Here is a 21,074-nt window from a genome sequence, read left to right on the forward strand (position 1 = left end):
ATGTATCTGATAGAGCTCTAATATTGAAGCCAGCAACTAGAGAGGTTGATCCATGGTCTACGGTGCTTGCTTTGCATGCAGGAAGTTTTTTTTCTGAAGCCCATCACCAGCCCAGATGTAGCCCCCTGAGCACACTTTGTGTGGCCCTAGAATGAATCCAGATGAGGGTGTAGTTTAGAAACATGAACATATGTGTGGGGAAAAGGATAGCAATCTATTGGGTTTGTATTTGGGGACTTCAGGGGCTACTGGCTCTACTCAGGGATTGTTTCCAGTGATCCTCAGCGGGTCACATGGAGGGATAATAACTCCAGTTATATGTATGCAATGGGTGCTTATTGAGCTAGCTCTGTGCTTTTTGTAAAGTGACTTTTGACTGGTTTGGAGGTGTTTATAAATTTGTGGCCATGGACCCCTCCCAGGAATCCTGGTGCTGGGAGCACAACAGCAATGTATTCTGCAATGTTTTGGAAATGTCCTGGACATTGAGCCAGGACTGGCTTTATGTAAGGCATTTATTTGTCTTAACCCTTTACAAAAAGTCACTGGCCCCTGAGGTGATTTTTTTTTTTTTTAACTATGGAAACTTATTTTAGCAGCTCATTGGAATTTTTTTAGGAAACTGTCAAGATTACACGCAACATGTAATTTAGAATTTGTACATTCTGGAGGCTGGATAGAACATAAGGTGCTCGATGCCTTGCATATGTCCAACTCAAGTTCAATCTTTGATATCCCATATGGTCATTTGAGCTCCACCATAAATTCTGAGTGCAAAGCTCTGAGCACTGCCAGATGTGGTCCAAATCCTGCCCTGCCCACCAAGTTATTAGTGTGGAAGATGGTAATGAAATATGAGTAGGGGACAGTATATGTTGTAGAAAGAGGCATCAAAAATTATGAAAGATACGGCCACAGATGGTGCAGTGGTAGGGTGTTTGCCTTGTACACAGCTGACCCAGGATGAACCGTGGTTCAATCCCCCAGCATCCCATATGGTTCCCCAAGCCAGGAGTGATTTCTGAGTGTAAAGCCAGGAGTATCTCCTGAGTCACCAGATGTGGCCCAAAAACCAAAAAAAACAATTCTCCCCAAAATTATCAAAGATATTTAACATACCTTCCAGCTTTAGTAATTTGATAATCTGATGTATCCCATAATTGCAAATCATTAGCTGCCATATGGGAATAACAGCTGAGAGAACAAATAAAAACCTGAGCTCTGATTTGTGTTATCTATTTCCAGTGAATTAGAACCCTCCACCAGGTGTTATCTAAAATTTTAAATTCATAGATTAGAATATAAGTGACATTTTAAGGACTTGGACTTTTTATTTTGCTTTTTGGGCCACACCCAGTGACGCTCGGGTTACTCCTGGCTATGTGCTCAGAAATCGCTCCTAGCTTGGGGGGGACCATACGGGATTCCGGGGGAATCAAACCATGATCCGACCTAGGTTAGTGAAACCCATATACCTGGGCCTTATGCCTTATTTTTTGTTAAAATGAAACCAATCTTCTGTAACTCTGGAAATTACTACTCCTGAGTAGTACTACTCAGGAGCTCAGATGTTTTGAGACCATATATCTAAGAGATAGTGTGACTTGGGATATAAAATTCTAGGTAGAAAATAAAACTAGGAATTTCCCCAAGCACAGCCTGAAATGATTCCTGAGTGCAGATCCAGGAGTAAACCCTGAGCATCACTGGGTATGACCCCTTTTGCCCCAAAGAAAGAAAAATTAGAAAATTTTGTCATGGTTCTAATTACAAGGTTATCATATCGGATGTTTTAGTGTGTCTGGCTTGTTTTTTCAATTTATTTTATTTTATTTATATCTTTATTTTTGTTTTTGGGTCACATCCGGCATTGCTCGGGTTGCTCCTAGCTCAAGACTCAGAAATCGCCCCTGGTAGGCTTGGGACCATGTGGGATGCCGGGATTCGAACACAATCCTTCTGCATGCAAGTAAACGCCCTTCTGCTGTGCTCTCCGGCCCCTGGTTTCTTTCTTTTTTTTTCTTTTTTTTTTTAAGACTTTCAGAATTGTGGGGCAGGAGAGATGGCATGGAGGTAGGGCATTTGCCTTGCATACAAAAGGACAGTGGTTCGAATCCCAGCATCCCATATGGTCCCCTGAGCCTGCCAGGAGTGATTTCTGAGTGTAGAGCCAGGAGTAACCCCTTAGCACAGCCAGGTGTGATCCAAAAACAAAACAAAACAAAAAAAAACCAAAATACTTTCAGAATTGCTATTTCTAGTTCTCTAAATTATATAATATTGTGCTATGGTGTGCTCCTCAATCTGGAAAATACTTTAAAATTCTCGATCATCCTATCTTCCCCTTGCATATTCACACATTTTTTTTTTATATAAAACTATGAGAAACTAGGTATTTGGGTTTTATTTATATCAAGACTTCTTTTTTTCTTTTTTGGGGGGATTGGGAATGGGGCTTTGGGCCATACCTCGCAGTATGCAGAGCTTATTACTAGTTTTATACATGGGAATCTCTAAGAGACTATATGTGGTGCTGGCGATGGGACTGGGTTCTGTTACATCCAGAACCCAGTGTCTTAGTTCGATGGCCCAGTCATGTATTTTTCTTATGAGATGACTTATGTAACAAATAGTGCTCCCTTTTATCTATTGTTTTCATATTTGTCTACTGCTAAATTGCCTACTGTTATTAAACTTCATGCTTCACCGTGGCTTCCAGTTCCTGAATCTGTCTCAATTCTACAAGGTCAGACATCAGCTAGGGTCTGCTGGGACATGTATAAATCACCAACTCTTTATTCAGTGTAGAGAGGGAAATATTGAATATAAAAAATGTAATATTGGGGCCCAGAGAGATAGCACTGTGGCATTTGCCTTGCAAGCAGCCAATCCAGGACCAAAGGTGGTTGGTTCGAATCCCGGTGTCCCATATGGTCCCCCGTGTCTGCCAGGAGCTATTTCTGAGCAGACAGCCAGGAGTCACCCCTGAGCAACGCTGGTGTGGCCCAAAAACCAAAAAAAAAAAAAAAAAAAAAAAAAGTAATATTGGTTTAAATCCTGTTAAATATTATTTTTTTTGTTTGTTTGTTTTTGGATCATTCATGGCAATGCTCAGATGTTACTCCTGGCTTTGCACTCAGAAATTATTTCTGGGTGTACTTGAGGAACCATATGGAATGCTGGTGTTTAAGCCTTGGTTGGCTGGATGCAAGGCAAGTGCCTTACCTGCTGTATCATCACTCCAGACCCTTGTTTAATGTTTTGATCATTTAGGTCCATTTTTCAAGGGGGGAATGAATCCGGAGGCCTTTCAAGCAGTGCTCATGAGGTCCTGGGGTCACATAATGGTCATAAAGAGTCGGGAAGTTCAATACTTGGGCATGGGGATGGGGCACTGCTTGGGCCTAATGGTTGTGGGGGCTGGTCTCAGGCCACCAGAAATTGCATGATGGTTGAAGGTTTACTAGGCTATGTCTGGTGATTCTGGGGGGACATTCTATTCTGGGTCTGTCAGCAAGGGAGGCTCTCTTTCCTACACTAGACTTTTATTTTAATTATCTTTGTGCCTGGAGTTTGGGGAGGAAGAGCAGATAAGTAAGTGCTAGTCTGCATATTAAATTCATAGATGAGTGCCTTTTTATTCATACAATTGATGGGTAATTGCCAGACAAGGACTACTGGGAATGAGTTCCTTGAAAGTAAAACTATGTGATGATACAGCAGCTCACTGCATGGTTCTTGGTTAGCCTTGCTGCTTCGGAAGAAACCTTAATGGCCCCTCATTTAAAATTGTTTTTATATTAAGGTAATCATTAGTTTTGAATCAAGCAACTTATGACTGACTCGAGTCTTTTGATTCTGAACTTCCTGGAGTTGAATCTGGATAAGGTGAGATAAAAATGAAAGAAAAGGCAAGAAATACTTAAAATGGCTCTCGATCAGTTTGAGAATACAGGTATATCTCACTTTCTCAGAAGTTAATTCATGCTTCTTTACCTGTGAGAGTTCTACATTAGTACCTACCTACACAATAAACAAGAAAAATCGGAAAAACATTTTGCTTTAAGGATAAAAGATGAAAAGTGGGGTCAAAGAGGTAGTCTCTGGATCAAGGTGTTGCTTTGCAGGTGCTATTGCAAACCTTAGTACCATTTGATTCACAGACATTGTTTGGTGCAGCTCTGGATGCCCCTAACTGCTGCTGGATGACCTGGATCCCACTCCTGACACTGTTCCAACCTTAGGAGCAATCACTGGGTGTGACTCCCCCAAACCAAAGCTAAATTGGTTCTCTCTGCCCAGCCCCAAGTAAGGTGGGATATCTTACTTTGCTCACAAACAGCTCTCCAAACAGTATCTCACTTTGCTCATCAACTGTTTGACTCCTCACAAACTGTACAAATAAATTTGAGGTTAGGGAACAGAGAGATAGTAAAGAGGTTAAGGTACTTGCCTTACATGTGGCCAACCCCCAGTTTGAATTTTTGACACTACAGAGGTTCCCTTAAGCACTGCTAGGGTTCATTCACTTCAGAGCACAAAACCAGGAATAGCTTCAGCACTACTGAGAACCTCAATGAAAAAACAAACAAAATAACATCAACAAAAAACAATCCAACAACAACAACAAAGCCCCCAAACAACCAACAAAAATATCAACTACTTCCCTTCACTATAAAATATGGTTGATCTTGCTTTGGAGTTGGGGTATACCTACACTGAGGGCTATTCCTATGTCTTTGCTTGCGTATCTCCAGGGTTTCTTCTGGTAGCATTCAGGTACAGGGCACTGAACCCGGGCCTCCTGAGTACAAAGCATGTGCTCAGCCCATCGAGTCATCTCTCTTATCCCTTGAATTAAACCTTGGTGTGAGATTTAATTTTATATATCAGCCCTATCACTTAGAATTTGAGTTTCATATAATTTCTTGAACTACATTTTCTTTTTTTTTTTTTTTTTTTTGGTTTTTGGGCCACACCCAGTTGACGCTCAGGGGTTACTCCTGGCTATGTGCTCAGAAATCGCCCCTGGCTTGGGGGGGGGACCATATGGGACGCCGGGGGATCGAACCACGGTCCTTCCTTGGCTAGCGCTTGCAAGGCAGGACACCTTACCTCCAGCGCCACCTTACCCGGCCCCTCCGAACTACATTTTCTTCATCTTTGAAGGAGAATTATATAGTTGTCCAAATAGAAGCTATTTTATTGCTTTCTCTAAGGATATATTTTATGTAATTTCGGGAAAGGATAGGTCTTTAAGACATGTCAGGTATTTGGAAGATACTATTTTAAAAGTAGGCATAGGGCCAGAGTGATAACTCAAAGGGCTGAGTGCATTGCTTTGCATGTGGGAGGCCTGAGAATCAGTGGTCCTCAAACTATGGCCCGCGGGTCACATATTGTATTTGTATCTGTTTTGTTTCTTCATTGCAAAATAAGATATAAGCAGTGTGCATAAGAATTTGTTCATAAGTTTTGTTTTTACTATAGTCAGACCCTCCAATGGTCTGAGGGACAGTAAACTGGCCCCCTGTTTAAAAAGTTTGTGGACCCCTACCTGAGATCATCTTCTAGCCCTGTCGCCCTCTACCAACAGAGTTTGGAGTAGCCCCCAAACCCAAATGAATGTGGTTCCCCAAACAAAATCAAACAAAAAGCAAAAAAATTGGACACAATGGTGAAAAAGAAAATGCTGACACTTTGTTTTTCAGAAGTGGGGGGGGCCACACTCAGTGGGGCTCAGTGGGTTACTCCTGAGTCTGTGCTCAGGAATCACTCTTGACAACCTTGGGCGACCGTTATGGTAATTGGGGATTGAACCTGTATTGATTGAACCCACCTGCCCCTTAGAGATTTATTATTTTGTAGCATTTGAATCTGTGCTTAATGTATAGTGAGTCTGAGGAAAGTGTTACAAATTATATTTGTCTTCATGAATTGGTAACAGAGAAGCTAAAGAAAATGACCAGGTTTTTTTTCTCCCCAAGTAAGCTGTAATGTATACTGAATATAAACATAAAATTTTGTGAAGCAATCGTTTTCTTCCCTTCCCTCCCTCCCTTCCCTTCCCTCCCCTACCCTCCCTTCCCTTCCCCTTCCCCTCCCCTCCCCTTCCCTTCCCCCTCCCCCTCCCCTTCCCTTCCCTTCCCTCCCCTCCCCCTCCCTTCCTTCCTTCCTTCCTTCCTTCCTTCCTTCATTCCTCACTTCCTTCCTTCCTTCCTTCCTCTTCCCTTCCTTCCTTCCTTCCTTCCTTCCTTCCTTCCTTCCTTCCTTCCTTCCTTCCTTCCTTCCTTCCTTCCTTCTTCCTTCCTTCCTTCCTGTACGACTTGGGCTACACCATGCAGTGCTCTGGATCTATTTCTGGCTTTGTTCAGGAATGACCCCTTGATGATGTTTGGAGGACTATATGCAGTGCTGGGAATTGAACCCCAGGTCAGGCCACAGGCAAAGCAAGCACTCTAACCCTTGTACTCTCTTTTGAGCTAGAGTAAACTTACTTTCTCTTTCTTCTTTCTTTCCTTTCTTCCTTCCTTCCTTCCTTCCTTCCTTCCTTCCTTCCTTCCTTCCTTCCTTTCCTTCCTTCCTTCCTTCCTTCCTTCCTTCCTTCCTTCTCCTTCCTTCCTTCCTTACTTTCCTTTTCTTCTTCTTTCTTTCTTTCTTTCTTTCTTTCTTCTCTTTCTTTCTTTCTTTCTTCATTCTTTCTTTCTTTCTTTCTTCTTCTTTCTTTCTCTCTCTCCTTTCCTTCCTTCCTTCCCTTCCTTCCTTCCTATCCCTTCCTTCCCTTCCTTCCATCCTTCCTTCTTTCTCCTCCCTCCCTCCCTCCCTCCTTTCCCTCCCCTCCCTCCCTCCCTCCCTCCCTCCCTCCCACCCCTTCCTTGCTTCCTTCCTTCCTTCCTTCCTTCCTTCCTTCCTTCCTTCCTTTCCTTCCTTCCTTCCTTCCTTCCTTCTTCCTTCCTTCCGTCCTTCCTTCCTTTTCCTTTTTTTTTTTTGTTTTTGTTTTGGGTCACACCCGGCAGCGCTCAGAGGTTACTTCTGGCTCTGCTCAGAAATTGCTCCTGGCAGGCACGGGGGACCAGATGGGATGCTGGGATTTTTGTTTGTTTGTTTTTGTTTTTTGGGCCACACCCATTTGATGCTCAGGGGTTACTCCTGGCTAAGCGCTCAGAAATTGTCCCTGGCTTGGGGGGACCATATGGGACACCGGGGGATCGAACAGCGATCCTTCTTTGGCTAGCGCTTGCAAGACAGAAACCTTACCTCTAGTGCCACCTCAACGGTCCCAGGATGCTGGGATTTGAACCACCGTCCTGGGTCAGCCACTTGCAAGGCAAACGCCCTACCACTGTGCTATCTCTCCAACCCCAGAGTTTTTTCTAATTGACATCTAACATGCTCCCAGGATGAATAATGTTCTGTTAATCATGGCAGTGGAAAGGATTTGACAGGATTGCCTATAGTTTATCACCTAATCTTTAGTCTCCTGTTGTCTGGGATTCTGGAATCAAGGGCTTTTGGGAATTCACAGCTCCTCCTCACTGTAGCATCGTCTATGTACACCAGGGGGCAGAAGCTCCTTGGCATGGGTGTGATAGCATCACATAAGAGAAAGACTGACATTCCTGTCAAAGGCAGAGGATATAAACTCCAATAATGAAACCTTCCTTCAAAGAAGAAAGGAAGCAGATGAGACAAAGGGCATCCGTTACCCACAGCCCTTGTGTCTTTGTTGTTGTTGTTGTTGTTGTTGTTGTTAGCCATAGTTCTGTGGGGGAGTGGGCAGCTGCTGGAAACCCTAGAAGTCCTCCAATCTGCCATCACCCCCCAAGGATCTGTGCCACCTTAATCTGTCCTTGTCTATTGCAGTTCTCTGGTTGCTCTAAGTCCTGTACAAGTTTGTTGTCAGGTGGCAGCCCGATCTGGCTCCAGGATATTTATATATAAGAGCATTCCATGGAAAATTCCTGGAACTGTGACAGCTGACAATGGTCTTGGTCAAATAAGGACAATATCTTCCATCCAATTACAAACTTATCAGTCACCAATTGAATCAGGAGATGGTGTTTTTTTTCCTCCCCTTCCCACATCATAGTTTTAATAGCATATTCACTAAAAATATTAGCCATTATTTTAAGAAGTCAGCATTTTGTCTCTTAAACTGCTTAGCTGAATGACACTAAATATAGACCAAGGGTTACATGCTGAGTCAATGGGCCAGGTAGGGGTGGACGTGTGCTGAAGGAAGGCAGAGAAGATCTACTAGCTCATACTTATAAGTTTTATTATAGTTGCTTCTAAAAAGCTTATTTTATTTTGTTTTTTTCCTTGGCAACTGAGGAGGCGAAGTTCACACTTTGTAAGTAATTTGCATGTTATTACTCTACCAAGACTGAATTCTGATTCCTGAGTTTTTTTGTATTTTGTATTTTGTATTTTGTCGCATGTGCTCTGTGCTTTTAACTTTTAAAAAATTAATTGATGTTTAAAAATGTTTTGGGTTGATATCATATTATGCTCAGGGGTTGCTAATGGCTCTGCACTCAGGAATTACTCTGGTGGTGCTCCGGGGACCATACAAGATGCTGGAGATCAAATCCAGGTCAGCTGGTGCAAGCCAAGAGCCTTACCCATTATACTATCTCTCCAGCCCCTATACTTTTAATTTTTAATAGAAATGATTTAGTCTTGATTTAAAAAAATTGTTTCCTGAATGTGAAGAGGCACTGACTCTGAAATGGAATTAAAGAACAAATCACCATGACTCACCTAATAAAGCCTCCCATTAGCTTTGAATTAATCCTTATTATGACAATTCTGATCTTGTGGCAGGCAACACTGGCATGAATAATTTCTGTGATTTCATACCAAGCATCTATGGGAAAAAATTTTAAAAAGCAAAGCAGTTTTTCATCGAGAACTTTATTTGTTATCATCTTCTTAACAGCAAAAAGTAATCCGCTGCTAGCATTAATTTAAACTGAGGGAATAGAAAGTTACTTACATGTTTCAGCTCCAACTATCAGAAAGGGACCTGTCAAAAGGATGCTGCTTGGTCAGGATTACTTGGTGAAATATTTGTACACAGGAGTTGAGTTAGTCAGTAGGATGCAAAATTTAGCAACCCTGTGGCCTTTCCAGTCCTGCTGATTGTGCCAACATGCCCTCAGGAAGAGATGCCAAAGATAGTAACAACTGGGATCTGACAGCTGCCTGCCTGGTTTCAGGCCACATGACTTTACTTGCAGTCATTTGCAGGCTTCTTACATCTCAACTAGTTTTTTCTATTCTTTATTTTGCATGCTGCATTTCACTGATGAAGACATTAAAATTGTATCTATGTTCATCTCTATGTCTTCCACCCAATGGAAGGCATTGCCTTGTAGGGCAATTCATAGCTCTTTCTAAATGGTTTTCTTGGTGCTCTGGATTTGATGTTGCTTTGAGTCACCTTTTGAGTCAGTAGCACGGCCAGTAATTTGGAGATTTTTATTAGCCGCACTGTTCTTAAGTCAGTGTTTGTGGCTATGATTTTCTAGCAAGTTTGTGTCAATGTTGATTAAGCCTCGGTATGACATTTAAGTGATAGTAATTACATTCCTAAAGGGGAAGCTAAAGCTTATGGATATTAAGTCAGAGATCCCAGAATGAACCTTGTATCAGTCACTGTGCCTGAAATAGAAACTGCCTTTGGCAGCATGAATCTATGATGTGACACATATAAGTTTTATTCTGCATCAAATATTAGTATTTAGGATAATAAGGTATAAAAGATTATAATATATTTCTAAAAAAATGAGGTAGAAGTCTGTGACTAAACATTAGCCAGCCTTTCTGGACCTTAGAAGGGTAAGATTGGGTTGATCTCAAAAGTCCCATGTTACTTCATGTTTCATTTTTGTGGGCTTTGGGGGTCACTTCAAATCATTCACTTAGGAATGCTCATTAGCATATATCTAAAATTTAGTAATGTCAATACTTTATTGCTTCAGTAACATCCTTTCATAAATACCTAGAAAATTACATGTTCTTTTATATAAACATTAGTATACAAAACAAAAATAAAGTCGAAAAAATAAAATATTGGCTATTAAACTCATTTTCATTTGCTAGGATTTGGGGATATATTTTATTTATTTATTTATTTATTTATTTATTTATTTATTTATTTATTTATTTATTTATTTAGGGTTTTGGGCCATACCTGGCTCTGCACTCAGAAATCGTTCCTGGCAGGCTCAAGGACCATATGGGATGCCGGGAATCAAACCCAGGTCTGTCCTGGGTTGGTGGCATGCAAGGCAAACTCTCTAAACTGTGCCATCACTCTGGCCCCAAGGAGGGGTAGCATTTTTAAATCTTACTCTTTTGTAAGGAATTAAAGCCAGTTCTCAGCATGCAAGGCATGTGTTCTATCCTTGAGCCACATCCTAGGCCCTTGGGAATACATTTTGTACTAGGAACTTCTAGATATTCATAGGAAATTGTTAGTTTATTGGGCTTTAATACTTTAGATCTGTAGTTCAGCTGTTTAGTCAGTGATTGATATCTTTGTTTGAATCTTCTTTTGGTACTCAAGGTACTTTCCCTCCTTTTCTGATGTGGTTTTTATTATCATATTTTTCTACATCCTTTGGGGGTTAAAGAAAAATTCTTAGATGTTAATGAGATAAAAATAGCAAACAACTCCATGTAGTCAAACTTAGACCTTTGCATTGACTTTAAAATTCAGATAAAGATCATAAAGTTTTTTATTTATTTATTTATTTATTTATTTATTTATTTTGGTTTTTGGGTCACACCAGGCAACACTCAGGCTCTGAGCTCAGAAATCACCCTGGCAGGCTCCAGGGACCATATGGGATGCTAAGAATTGAACCATCTTCGGTCAGTCCTGGGTTGGCAGCACGCAAGGCAAATGCCCTAATGCTGTCTATCTGCTGGCCCTTTTTTTTTTTTTTTTTTTTTTTTGCTGTGCAAGAGATCAGAGGCAGGGTCTCATCCAAGCGAGACACATACTCTACCATTGAGTTAAATGTCCAATCATATGAAGATTTTGGCCCATTTTATTTCAGTCAATGTGCATATAATTTGCTGCCTCAAATGCTCTTGAACATGGTAATATTTAAATCTTTAATACAATATTTTAGGTTTTCCAATTCGATATGTCACTGGCTTCAAACTCAGGACTGAGCATCTGAAGATTAGAATGGGTGCCTGACCCTAAAGAATTTTTTAGTCAAAGATCTGGAGACACAGTAGAGCAGGTAAAGTGCTTGTCTTGCTTGTGGCCAACTGTAGTTCAATTTTCAGTACCATATATGGTTCCTCAAGTATTGCCAGGAATAATTCCCGAACATATAGTTTAAAGTAAGCTCAGAGCATAGCTGGGCGTGTGACTCCCAAGCCAAAAGATATCAAACAACAGAAATGTTTCAGTCTGGGGCCAGAGAGATAGCACAGTAGGGTGTTTGCTTTGCACTTGGCCAACACAGGACAGACCTGGTTCGAATCCCGGCATCTCATATGGTCCCCTGAGCCTGCTAGGAGAAACTTTTGAGTACAGAGCCAGGAATAACCTCTAAGCACTGCTGAGTGTGATGACCCCCCCTCCTCAAAAAAAAAAAAAAGCCAAAAATTTTTTTCAATCTATTGAGGAGAGTCTATGCAACAAATGCAAGAAGGTATTATGATTGGTCTGACAGACGAATGTTCAAGATTCTTTCATGGGAAGGAAAGAGTGGGGATTTTTAGAGAAAGTGAGATTTGAGATTAATCCTGAAAGATTTAAAAGGACCTGTGGGAATACAGGCAGCACAAGCAACTCAAAAGCAAAAGGCTTGGTTCTAGCACTACTACTGGCAAAAGTAGGATTTTTACCTTGTGAGTGCCAGTTCCTCATTTATGCAAAGGCTAATCTAGAATAATCTTAATTTACTTTTCTGATCAAAGAATACTCTACCACAACTAGGTTCATTTTATAAAAGGAGATAATCATGGAAGAGAAAACATTTTCTTAGACTTTGGAATTTTTTTCTTTCTTGAACCTCTTTTCCCTTTTTCTTTCCTTCCATCCCTTTCTTCTTTTCTCTTTTCTTTCTTTCTCTTCTTTCTTTCTTTCTTTCTTTCTTTCTTTCTTTCTTTCTTTCTTTCTTTCTTTCTTTCTTTCTTTCTTTCTTTCTTTCTTTCTTTCTTTATTTTTGTTTCTTTCTTTCTCTTCTTTCTTTCTTTCTTTCTTTCTTTCTTTCTTTCTGTCTGTCTTTCTTTCTCTTTTTCTTTCTTTCTTTCTTTCTTTCTTTCTTTCTTTCTTTCTTTCTTTCTTTCTTTCTTTCTTTCTTTCTCTCTCTTTCTCGTTCTTTCTTTCTTCTCTCTCTTTCCTTTTTCTTTTCTTTTTTAATTTTTATTGTGGTAAAGGTGAATTACAAACCTTTCACAGTAATATTTAAGGCACATAGTGACAATGAATGAGGGGCATTCCCACCACCAGTTTTGTCTTTTCTCCACCCCTGTTCCCAGCATGCATCCTTATCTCCCTCCTTTACCCCCGTAATGCTAGTGGAACTGCTCCCCACTTATACAGCTTATTGTAGATTGTTTTTCTTCTTTTCTTCCTTTCTTTCTTCCTTCCTTCCTTTTCTTCTTTTCTTTCCCTCCCTCCCTCTCTCCTCCTTCCCTCCCTCCCTCCCTCCCTCTCTTCCTTCCTTCCTTCCTTCCCTCTTTCCTTCCTACCTTCCTTCCTTCCAATTTTTTCCTTTCCTTTCTTTTCTTTTCTTTTCTTTTTTTTTCACCATATCTAGCTGTGCTGAGGGTTTACTCCTGGCTCTGGTACAAGAAATACTACTGGTAGTGTTGAGCAATGGTGTGTGTGTGTGTGTGTGTGTGTGTGTGTGTGTGTGTGTGTGTGTGTGTGTGTGTGCATATATAGTGCCAGGGATCAAACCCAGAACAATCATGTGTAAAAAAAAAAAAAAAAAGGCACCCTACTCTGTGCAACCACCTTAAGTCTTCTATTTTTAGATTTTTTTTTTTTATTTTTGGGCCACATCTAGTGACGCTCAGGGGTTACTTCTGGCTATGCATTCAAAAATTGCTCCTGGCTTGGGGGACCACATGGGAAGCTGGGGGATTTGTCCTAGGTTAGCACATACAAGGCAGATGCCCTACCACTTGTGCCATTGCTCTGGCCCCTAGAATTTTATTTATATAATTATTATTTTGTTTATTTGTTTTTTGAGGTCATACCCGGCAACACTCAAGGTTACTCCTGTCTCTGAGCTCAGAAATCACCCCTTATAGGTTCGGGGAACCATATGAGATACTGGGAATCCAACCCAGGTTGGCTGCGTGCAAGGCAAGGTACCCTACCAATTGTACTATCGTTCCAGCCCCAGGACTTCTTTTTTTCTTTTTTTTTTTAGAGTAAAGTGTTTGCACATTTTTTGTTGTGCACAACAAAACTATTCTAGAAGCTGGGGATATAAAAGAGAGGCCAAGGCTTACTTTGCATATGATAAACCCGGATTTGATCCCAAGCAAGTCCTGAGCATTGTTGACTGTGACCCCAAAACGAAATAGAACCAAGTCAACCCCAAAAATTTTAGGCCATTTTAATTTTCCAGTGTTTGTTTGTTTATTTATTTATTCATTCATTTCTATTTTTGACAATGCTCAGGGTTTTTTTCCTGGCTCTGCGCTCAGAAGTACTTCCTGGCAGGCTCAGGGGACAATACAGGATGCCAGGATTCAAACCAGTGTCGGTCATGGGTCGGCTATGTGCAAGGCAAATTCCCTACTTTTGTGTTACCACTCGGGCCCTGATTTTCCAGTGTTAAAAGTTATGTTATCATACTTACCTGGCAGGGGAGATACCATGATCACGAAGGTGGTTTCCCCAGAGCGAGGCTCACCCATTGCACTTCGGATGTGCTGACCCCTGCGATTTCCCCAAATGTGGGAAACTCGTCTGCATAATTTGTGGTAGTGAGGGTCTGCGTTCGCGCTCTCCCCTGAGAAAAAAAAGTTGTGTTATCATCTCAATTCCAAAATTATTTATTCTGCAAGTGACCTTAATCTATGGAAGCTCAGGGGCAAGAGATCTCAGAGATTCTGGAGTCCAGCATCTATGTGGCTTTAGGTTCCCTCTTTGAAGCATTCTAATATGCTAAGATTTTTTTCTTGGGGACTCATAGTGAGCACCTCATGGCTAAAGGATGCCCGTGTTTGGTTGCAGGAACTAATATACCATAATAAGAGAGAACATAAAAATTACAGCTTTGTGCTAACACCTCATGCAATTAGAATGTTCATAGTTATAGTCTTTGCTCTCAGGATCATTATGGCCTCAAGCTGACTAGCTTAATTTTATCTTTCCCTGTGTCCATAATCATCTTGTACTAGGGTTTGTAGACATTTCGTCAGACTATAAACCATGTAATGAAAGAGAAAATAAAATCAATCCTAAAATAAAAACAGACCCAAGAAATTTGTAGACAGAATCAAGACAATAAGGAAGTCACATATGCAGATATGCACATATGCAACATGCACACGGAGAAAAGCACATGTTCAGATAAGACTGGGCATAAAGGGTATGCAAGTCTTGAAATTCAGCAACATGCTTGACTAGGAAATTCCTGGCAGGCAGAAGAAAAAGAATAGTGGCCAAGGCTTCCATAGAAGGGAGCATTTTCTGATGGACACAATCTAAGCCTTTCTAACCTTGAGTAGAAAACAATATTTATGGGTGGTTCCTTTTGTGCTTATGTAGCTACTGGCTGGCTATGATTCGTCTAAAGATGAGCTGCCCCACCCAGCATGTGTTTTTTGGGAGGGGCGGAGGGGGGGGACACACCTGGTGGTGCTTGAAGGCTACTCCCTATGGTTTTGGGGGGACTATGTAATTCTGGTGATCAAATTTACCTCTCACATGTAAAATATGGACTTAGCCCCCCCTCTCTCTTCTATCTCTCTCTCTTCTTTTTCCCCAGGAATAATGAACCATTCTTTCCAGGACAGTGGCTCTGATGGCATTCTTGAAGAGAGAAAACTTTACGTTGTGAATTCCTTAAACGACTTGCACAAACTCACCCTCAGTCCTGGTGGATCACAGCAGCTCTTCTGTATGTGTGCCCCTCTCAGATTTGGGGTGCTTCCTAGCTTCAAGGTGGCTTTGCAAGGGTTAATCTGACTCTGTGGGTGTGGTAGTGGTGGGAAATGTGGCATTAGCAACCTCTGTGCTTGGGAAATGCTCTTTGGTCATTGGACAGTTTGTGTTTTTGACTTCTGGATCTTTATCAAATCAGAGTTTGCTGGTTCCTCAGGAAAATCTAGCTCTGGGTTCTGAGAAGGTACTAAGTTTCTTTGCCTGGAGAAGGATGGAGCTTGCAGGAATTTGGGAATCCTCTTGGTCTGCTTTTGGGGGGCTTTCAAATCACTGCTGGTGCCAGATTGTCTCAGAAAATAAAATCTACTTTAACAATTGCCTACTTAGAAAAAAATTCTACACATTTATATATTTTAAAATACTTATTGATTAAGTGTAAGGGAAACTTGAGGCATGGTTTCCTAATTCCTGTGTCTTTTCCAGAAGAATTTCCTGGAGAGCAGGAAATAACTACAGTAAAGCATAAATTGTTGGTCTTCAAAGTGTCAAAGGAAGGGGCAAAACATAGCCACAGTCACTGGGAGGGGCCAACTAAAGACCAACAGCATCACAATCTGTTTCTCCTCTTTTCAGGGGTTTGCCCTTCCCATCTCTCCCAGTCTCTCCCACACTTCTTCCCAAATGGGTGGGAATACCTGGGGTCTGGGGACCTGATCATATATGGCCACTTCTATAAGTTGTCTTGACTTTACTTCTATAGGTTGACTTGGGCCATCTTGTTTGTTTCAGAAGATGTAGGCAGCTCTATGTACATTTCTCCATGGAAAGAAGGTTCCTATCAAATACCACAATGTTTGACCTGCTACTTAGGAGGGAACACTGAGTGGAGGGCTGCAGAGCCTTTATCACTCTCACCCCTTACCTTTTCTTGGGTAACACCCAGAAGTGCTTAGTGATTACTCTAGGTTCAGTGCTAAGGTGACTCTTGAAAGGCACAGGGGACCATGTGGTACCAGGGATTAAAACCATCCCCGCTAGAAGTAAAGCATTTATTCCTGGACTTCTTTATTCTCTTCCTCCTTCCCACTCACACCCCAAGGAAATATCCAAGTCTCCCTTTTTAGTGTTGCCACCATCTTGAGAGACCTTTGTAAATCAACTAGAAGGATGAACTGGAGTCAGCAGATTCAAATTAATACCAAAGTGCACCCAGCCCAGTGACACTCGTAAACAGAATGAAATGGGTGTGCCCCTTTCTCCCATCCTTAATAATGGGGGTGTTTCATAAGTGCTGATAAGTTTTGTCATCTTTGCTATTTGTTTTTTGTGTCAGCTCTAGAGGAGAAAATCCCTGTTAGAAGAAGCTCAGGACACAGAAGATCTGGCCTGCTTCTTGTGGGGCTGATCCTTGTGTTGATTGTCAGCCTGGCACTGGTCTCCTTTGTGATCAGTCTCATAGGTAAGGACATGGGTCACATCTGTCACTCCTTGTGTTCACATGGTTCTCAAATCTGCTAGTGAAATGTTCTAGCATGTTGGTTTCTCACTTTAAGTCTCTGATGGGCTTTGTCTAATTTCGGGTCTCCACCCACATCCATTTCACCACCAATTCATTTTTGTCACATCAGTCACCATCAGGTTTCAAATTCTTCCCCAGCTGTCACTACAGGAGAGGCCCTGGGAGGCGGGTTTGAAGCTATAAGAAAACCAGTGTCTTCTGGGTGTGACTGACTGGGCTGGCAGCTTGCTTTGGAAGCTCTTCTGCCTTGTCCCGGTTATGTTTATGAATGGTGACCCAGGTCTACTCAGGTCCTCCCATCCCAGCTAGATTCTCTGTATCCCAAGTGTCACCCCTCAATCCCTCAGCAGCCCCCACCCTTTGGCTGCTGTAGATGCTGGAGACTCCTGATTGGTTCACAAGATATGTCACCACTTCCTTATACCAATACCCCCAACAGATCTTACCCATTTTCTCTCCCAGCAAGAATACTCTAGCATAGCTAACCTTCAATAAGAGAAGGGTTAAACCTAGACTGCAAGACTTGAGAGAACACATAGATGATGATTAGGAAATATTAGATCAGGATCAAGGCCTCTATGAACAATGGCTGAGTTGAACCGTAGGTTAACCAGTAGAACCAGTAGGGAACCAGTGATGTGCCTGTACGCAAGAGGAGTCACTCAAAAGAACATTGTGTGTGTGTGTGTGTGTGTGTGTGAGAGAGAGAGAGAGAGAGAGAGAGAGAGGGAGAGAGAGAGAGAGAGAGAGAGAGAGGAGAGAGAGAGAGAGAGAGAGAGAGAGAGAGAGAGAGAGAGAGAGAGAGAGAGAGAGAGAGAGAGAGAGAGAGAGAGAGAGAGAGAGGAAGCCTCTGTAATTAAACTCCAGGGCAATGATCATTAAAAATGCACCAGATGGGGCCTGACTGTCCTGGGAAATATTTTTAAGCACTTGATGTCTGTTTGCCACAAGTCCTTATGCCCTCTTTAGTGTTGGACTTCTTGCTATTCTGCTTTTGTCAATGTTGAAAGGGAGGCTGAGCAAGATGAAATAGCATGTCCAAGTCACATAGCATGTAGACATGTTGAATCAGGGCTCACACCACACTTATGGACGCCAGAGATTCTTGTACATTTTTATTACCCTTTTTGTAAAATATTAGATTATTTTATATTAGCTTCTAAAGTTTTATATTTCAGGGCAAAGTCATATTAAGGAAAAAAACAAAGAAGAGGTGACTAAAAAGTACAAAGTTTCATTGAACAATGTGCCAAACACCCTAATTTATTACCTTAAATCCTCTTTCTATAGCTCAGGGTAGACTCAGATATTTCTGTTATCCTAATGAAAGACTAAGGACCACTCTATTTATCTATGTGTGGCTGGCTAATCAGGTGGCAAATTTGGGAGTCACACTTTGAGAAATTAGCCTTGAGTTCTACTGCCCTCCACAACCTAAGAACTAAGAATAAAGTATTGTGGGGGAGAGGGGGAGCATGCAGAAGATTCAAATGCAAGACCAGAGTCTTGCAAATTCAATGCAAGACCAGAGTTGCCACGGGCAGCTAGGAATGAACCTGATTTATGCTCATCTTGAACCAGAAAACTTTGCTGAAAGGAAGAGAGTTTGCATTTTTTTTTTATTGAAGTGCAGAACCTGGATCCTTTATAATTCTGGTTTTGTATGTGTCCAGTGTGCGTGTTTGACAACTTTAAGTGTGTTTATGTGTGTGTATGTGCTGACAATCAAACCCAAGCTATAATTCTGACATTTGTTTTTATTTTTTGGGTTACACTTGGCAGTGCTCATGGTTTACTCCTAGATCTGCTCAGGGAACACCCTTGATAGGCCTAGGGGACTGTATGGGATACAGGAAATCAAACCTAGGTTAGCCACAAGTAAGGCAAGTACCTTACCTATTGCTCTGGCCCCTAATAATTCTAACATTTTTCTACAAGATAAATAAGACTGTTTTTATATTGACTACATTCTTTAATCTAAAAAGGACCAACAGACTTAAAGAATAGATTATTATGTGGAGGTTTTTAGCCCTGAAAGCAGTTGTCAGTGGACAAGATGTATGTTCCAGAGAATCCTAGATGCTTGGAATGTTATTAAATATTACTTTAAGTGAGGGGCTGGAGAGATAGCATGAAGGTATTTGCCTTGCATGCAAAAGGATGGTGATTTTGAATCTCGGCATCCCATATGATCCCCCGAGTCTGCCAGGAGCGATTTCTGAGTGTGGAGCCAGGAGTAACCCCTGAGCACTGCCAGGTGTGACCCAAAAACAAAACTATATATATATATATTACTTTAAATGAAAGGCAAACACCCTCCTGCTGCTTGTCCTTTTTAATTAAATTTCTTAGACATATTTTAACTCTGATAAATTTTCTCAAAATTCCCTAAATTATTGTATTACCAGGGACTTTGTCTACTTGGCAAATATTGTCCTCCTGCTTTTGGTGGTCTGAATGGAAGTTATTATATAGTCATTGTAGGCCAACAGTGTTCTTTCTTTTTAATTAAAACACACACACACACACACACACACACACACACACACACACAGTCACACACACCATCACCACCACCCCCCGAAAAACTTATTTACAAAATGAGGAAAAAGAATCATTTTTTCTGGGAATAAATCTCAAAATGAGACATTCTAGTTCTTTCTCTGGAGATATTCAGGCATGCTGGTCATTTCCTTTGGTAGTTCATAAGCAAAAATATTTGCCAGTATTCTGCTAAAATTTAGGATGACACCTAGTTTGTAAAAAAAATAATTTATCTGATAGTAGACTCTAATCTTCAGCAATTTTTCTCCTGGGGTTCTGGACTGTATGGAATTCTGGATCAGGGTATTTTCAAGAAGACCTTCCAATGGACTCTGTTGGAAACTAATGCACCATGGTCTGTTTTCCATTTTGAAGTTCAAACTGGAAACCAGATGGATGATGTATCAAGAAGACTCACAGCTGAGAAAAAGGACATAGATGACCTTAAGCAACTCAACAGCCTAATCATAAAGTTACTCAACCAATTGGACTCTGAACAGAACTAAAGAAATGACCTTCTGAGAGCAAAAGTTAACATCTTAATGAGCTCCTTACTATTCTGAAAGTGCACAAGGTGAAGATCAAAGCAAGTGCTTTTCTACAGGCAACAGATTCTTGGACTCTGCATTCAACCTTGGGTTCAGCTATAGAGATGGGTATGACTCCAGCCCAAGGGGATGGTCATCAAGAGGTTGGTTTTATGGTGTGGACATTCTGCTTATTGGAATTAAGGATGAATGGCACAAAAGACAACTAACTCACAGTAAGCAAGGGAGTTCAGCTATGTACTTACTTACCAATCCACTTTATAAAGAAATCGTGTCACTAGAATAAGTTGACTGTGCCAGTGTGGTTGATATGCCTCAAGCACCTTTACAAACTCCTGAGAAAGTGTCAAGAATTCATTGACTTCTTTGTGTTCAAGAGTGGCAGGTGCAAATACCTTTCAATTAAAGAGATTCTGCTCAACTAATTGAAACGTGATTTTTATTTCCCCAGGGACAGGGTTGATCAAACTCCAGAGCCAGTTTCTTTCAGGTTATTTGCTAGCAGTAATTATTTGAGTGTGAGAAGCACAAAGAGATATCTTATTGTTACTGTTGGAGATCTATTCCAGGACCTCATACATAAAAAGTAGACACTGTGCCATGAGCTTTATCTCCAGTTTCAGGCCCAAATTTATTTGACTTAGTGCTTATTTAGTGCCTGCTTTGTATGAACCCCTGAATTCCAGAACAACTTATGTTCCAATGGAGAAACAAAGAAGACATATGGGGCTGGAGAGATAGCACAGCGGTGTTTGCCTTGCAAGCAGCCGATCCAGGACCTAAGGTGATTGGTTCGAATCCCGGCGTCCCATATGGTCCACTGAGCCTGCCAGGAGCTATTTCTGAGCAGATAGCCAGGAGTAACCCTTGAGCACCGCTGGGTGTGGCCCCCCAAAACACAAAAACAAAAAAAGCAAAGAAGATATATTCTTTGGGAGAAGGTCTGTTTGGGCCACATCTAGTGATGCTCAGGGATTATTCCTGGCTATGTGCTCAGAAATTGCTCCTGGCTAGGGGGACCATATGAGATGCTGGAGATTGAACCAGGTTCATCCTGGATTGGCCGAGTGCAAGGCAAACCTCTACCACTGTGCTATCGCTCCAGCATGAGAAGATTTATTCTTCTTTGTTTTTTGTTTGTTTGTTTTTTTGTTGTTTGTTTGTTTTTTTGGGCCACACCCGTTTGATGCTCAGGGGTTACTCCTTGCTAAGCGCTCAGAAATTGCCCCTGGCTTGGGGGGACCATATGGGACACCGGGGGATCGAACCGTGGTCCTTCCTTGGCTAGTGCTTGCAAGGCAGACACCTTATCTCTAGCGCCACCTCGCCGGCCCCGAGAAGATATATTCTTAAATATAATTGCAGA

At 41.4% G+C, this 21,074-nt stretch overlaps 1 protein-coding gene and 1 non-coding gene across 2 annotated transcripts; both read left to right on the forward strand.

The window, feature by feature from the left end:
• The first annotated feature begins 13,839 nt into the window (after window positions 1-13,839).
• Window positions 13,840-14,003, forward strand: LOC126026667 (U1 spliceosomal RNA). Its single transcript, XR_007501896.1, has one exon. It is a non-coding gene; the product is annotated as a U1 spliceosomal RNA (small nuclear RNA).
• A 983-nt stretch (window positions 14,004-14,986) lies between these two features.
• On the forward strand, window positions 14,987-19,666 carry LSMEM1 (leucine rich single-pass membrane protein 1). The gene is made up of 3 exons (XM_049783724.1): window positions 14,987-15,113; window positions 16,431-16,556; window positions 19,536-19,666. Exons 1-3 carry the CDS (start codon window positions 14,987-14,989, stop codon window positions 19,664-19,666), a joined length of 384 nt encoding a protein of 127 aa, XP_049639681.1.
• The last annotated feature ends 1,408 nt before the right edge of the window (window positions 19,667-21,074 follow it).

Source organism: Suncus etruscus, chromosome 1, assembly GCF_024139225.1.
Source record: "Suncus etruscus isolate mSunEtr1 chromosome 1, mSunEtr1.pri.cur, whole genome shotgun sequence".
NCBI classification, from domain to species: domain Eukaryota; kingdom Metazoa; phylum Chordata; class Mammalia; order Eulipotyphla; family Soricidae; genus Suncus; species Suncus etruscus.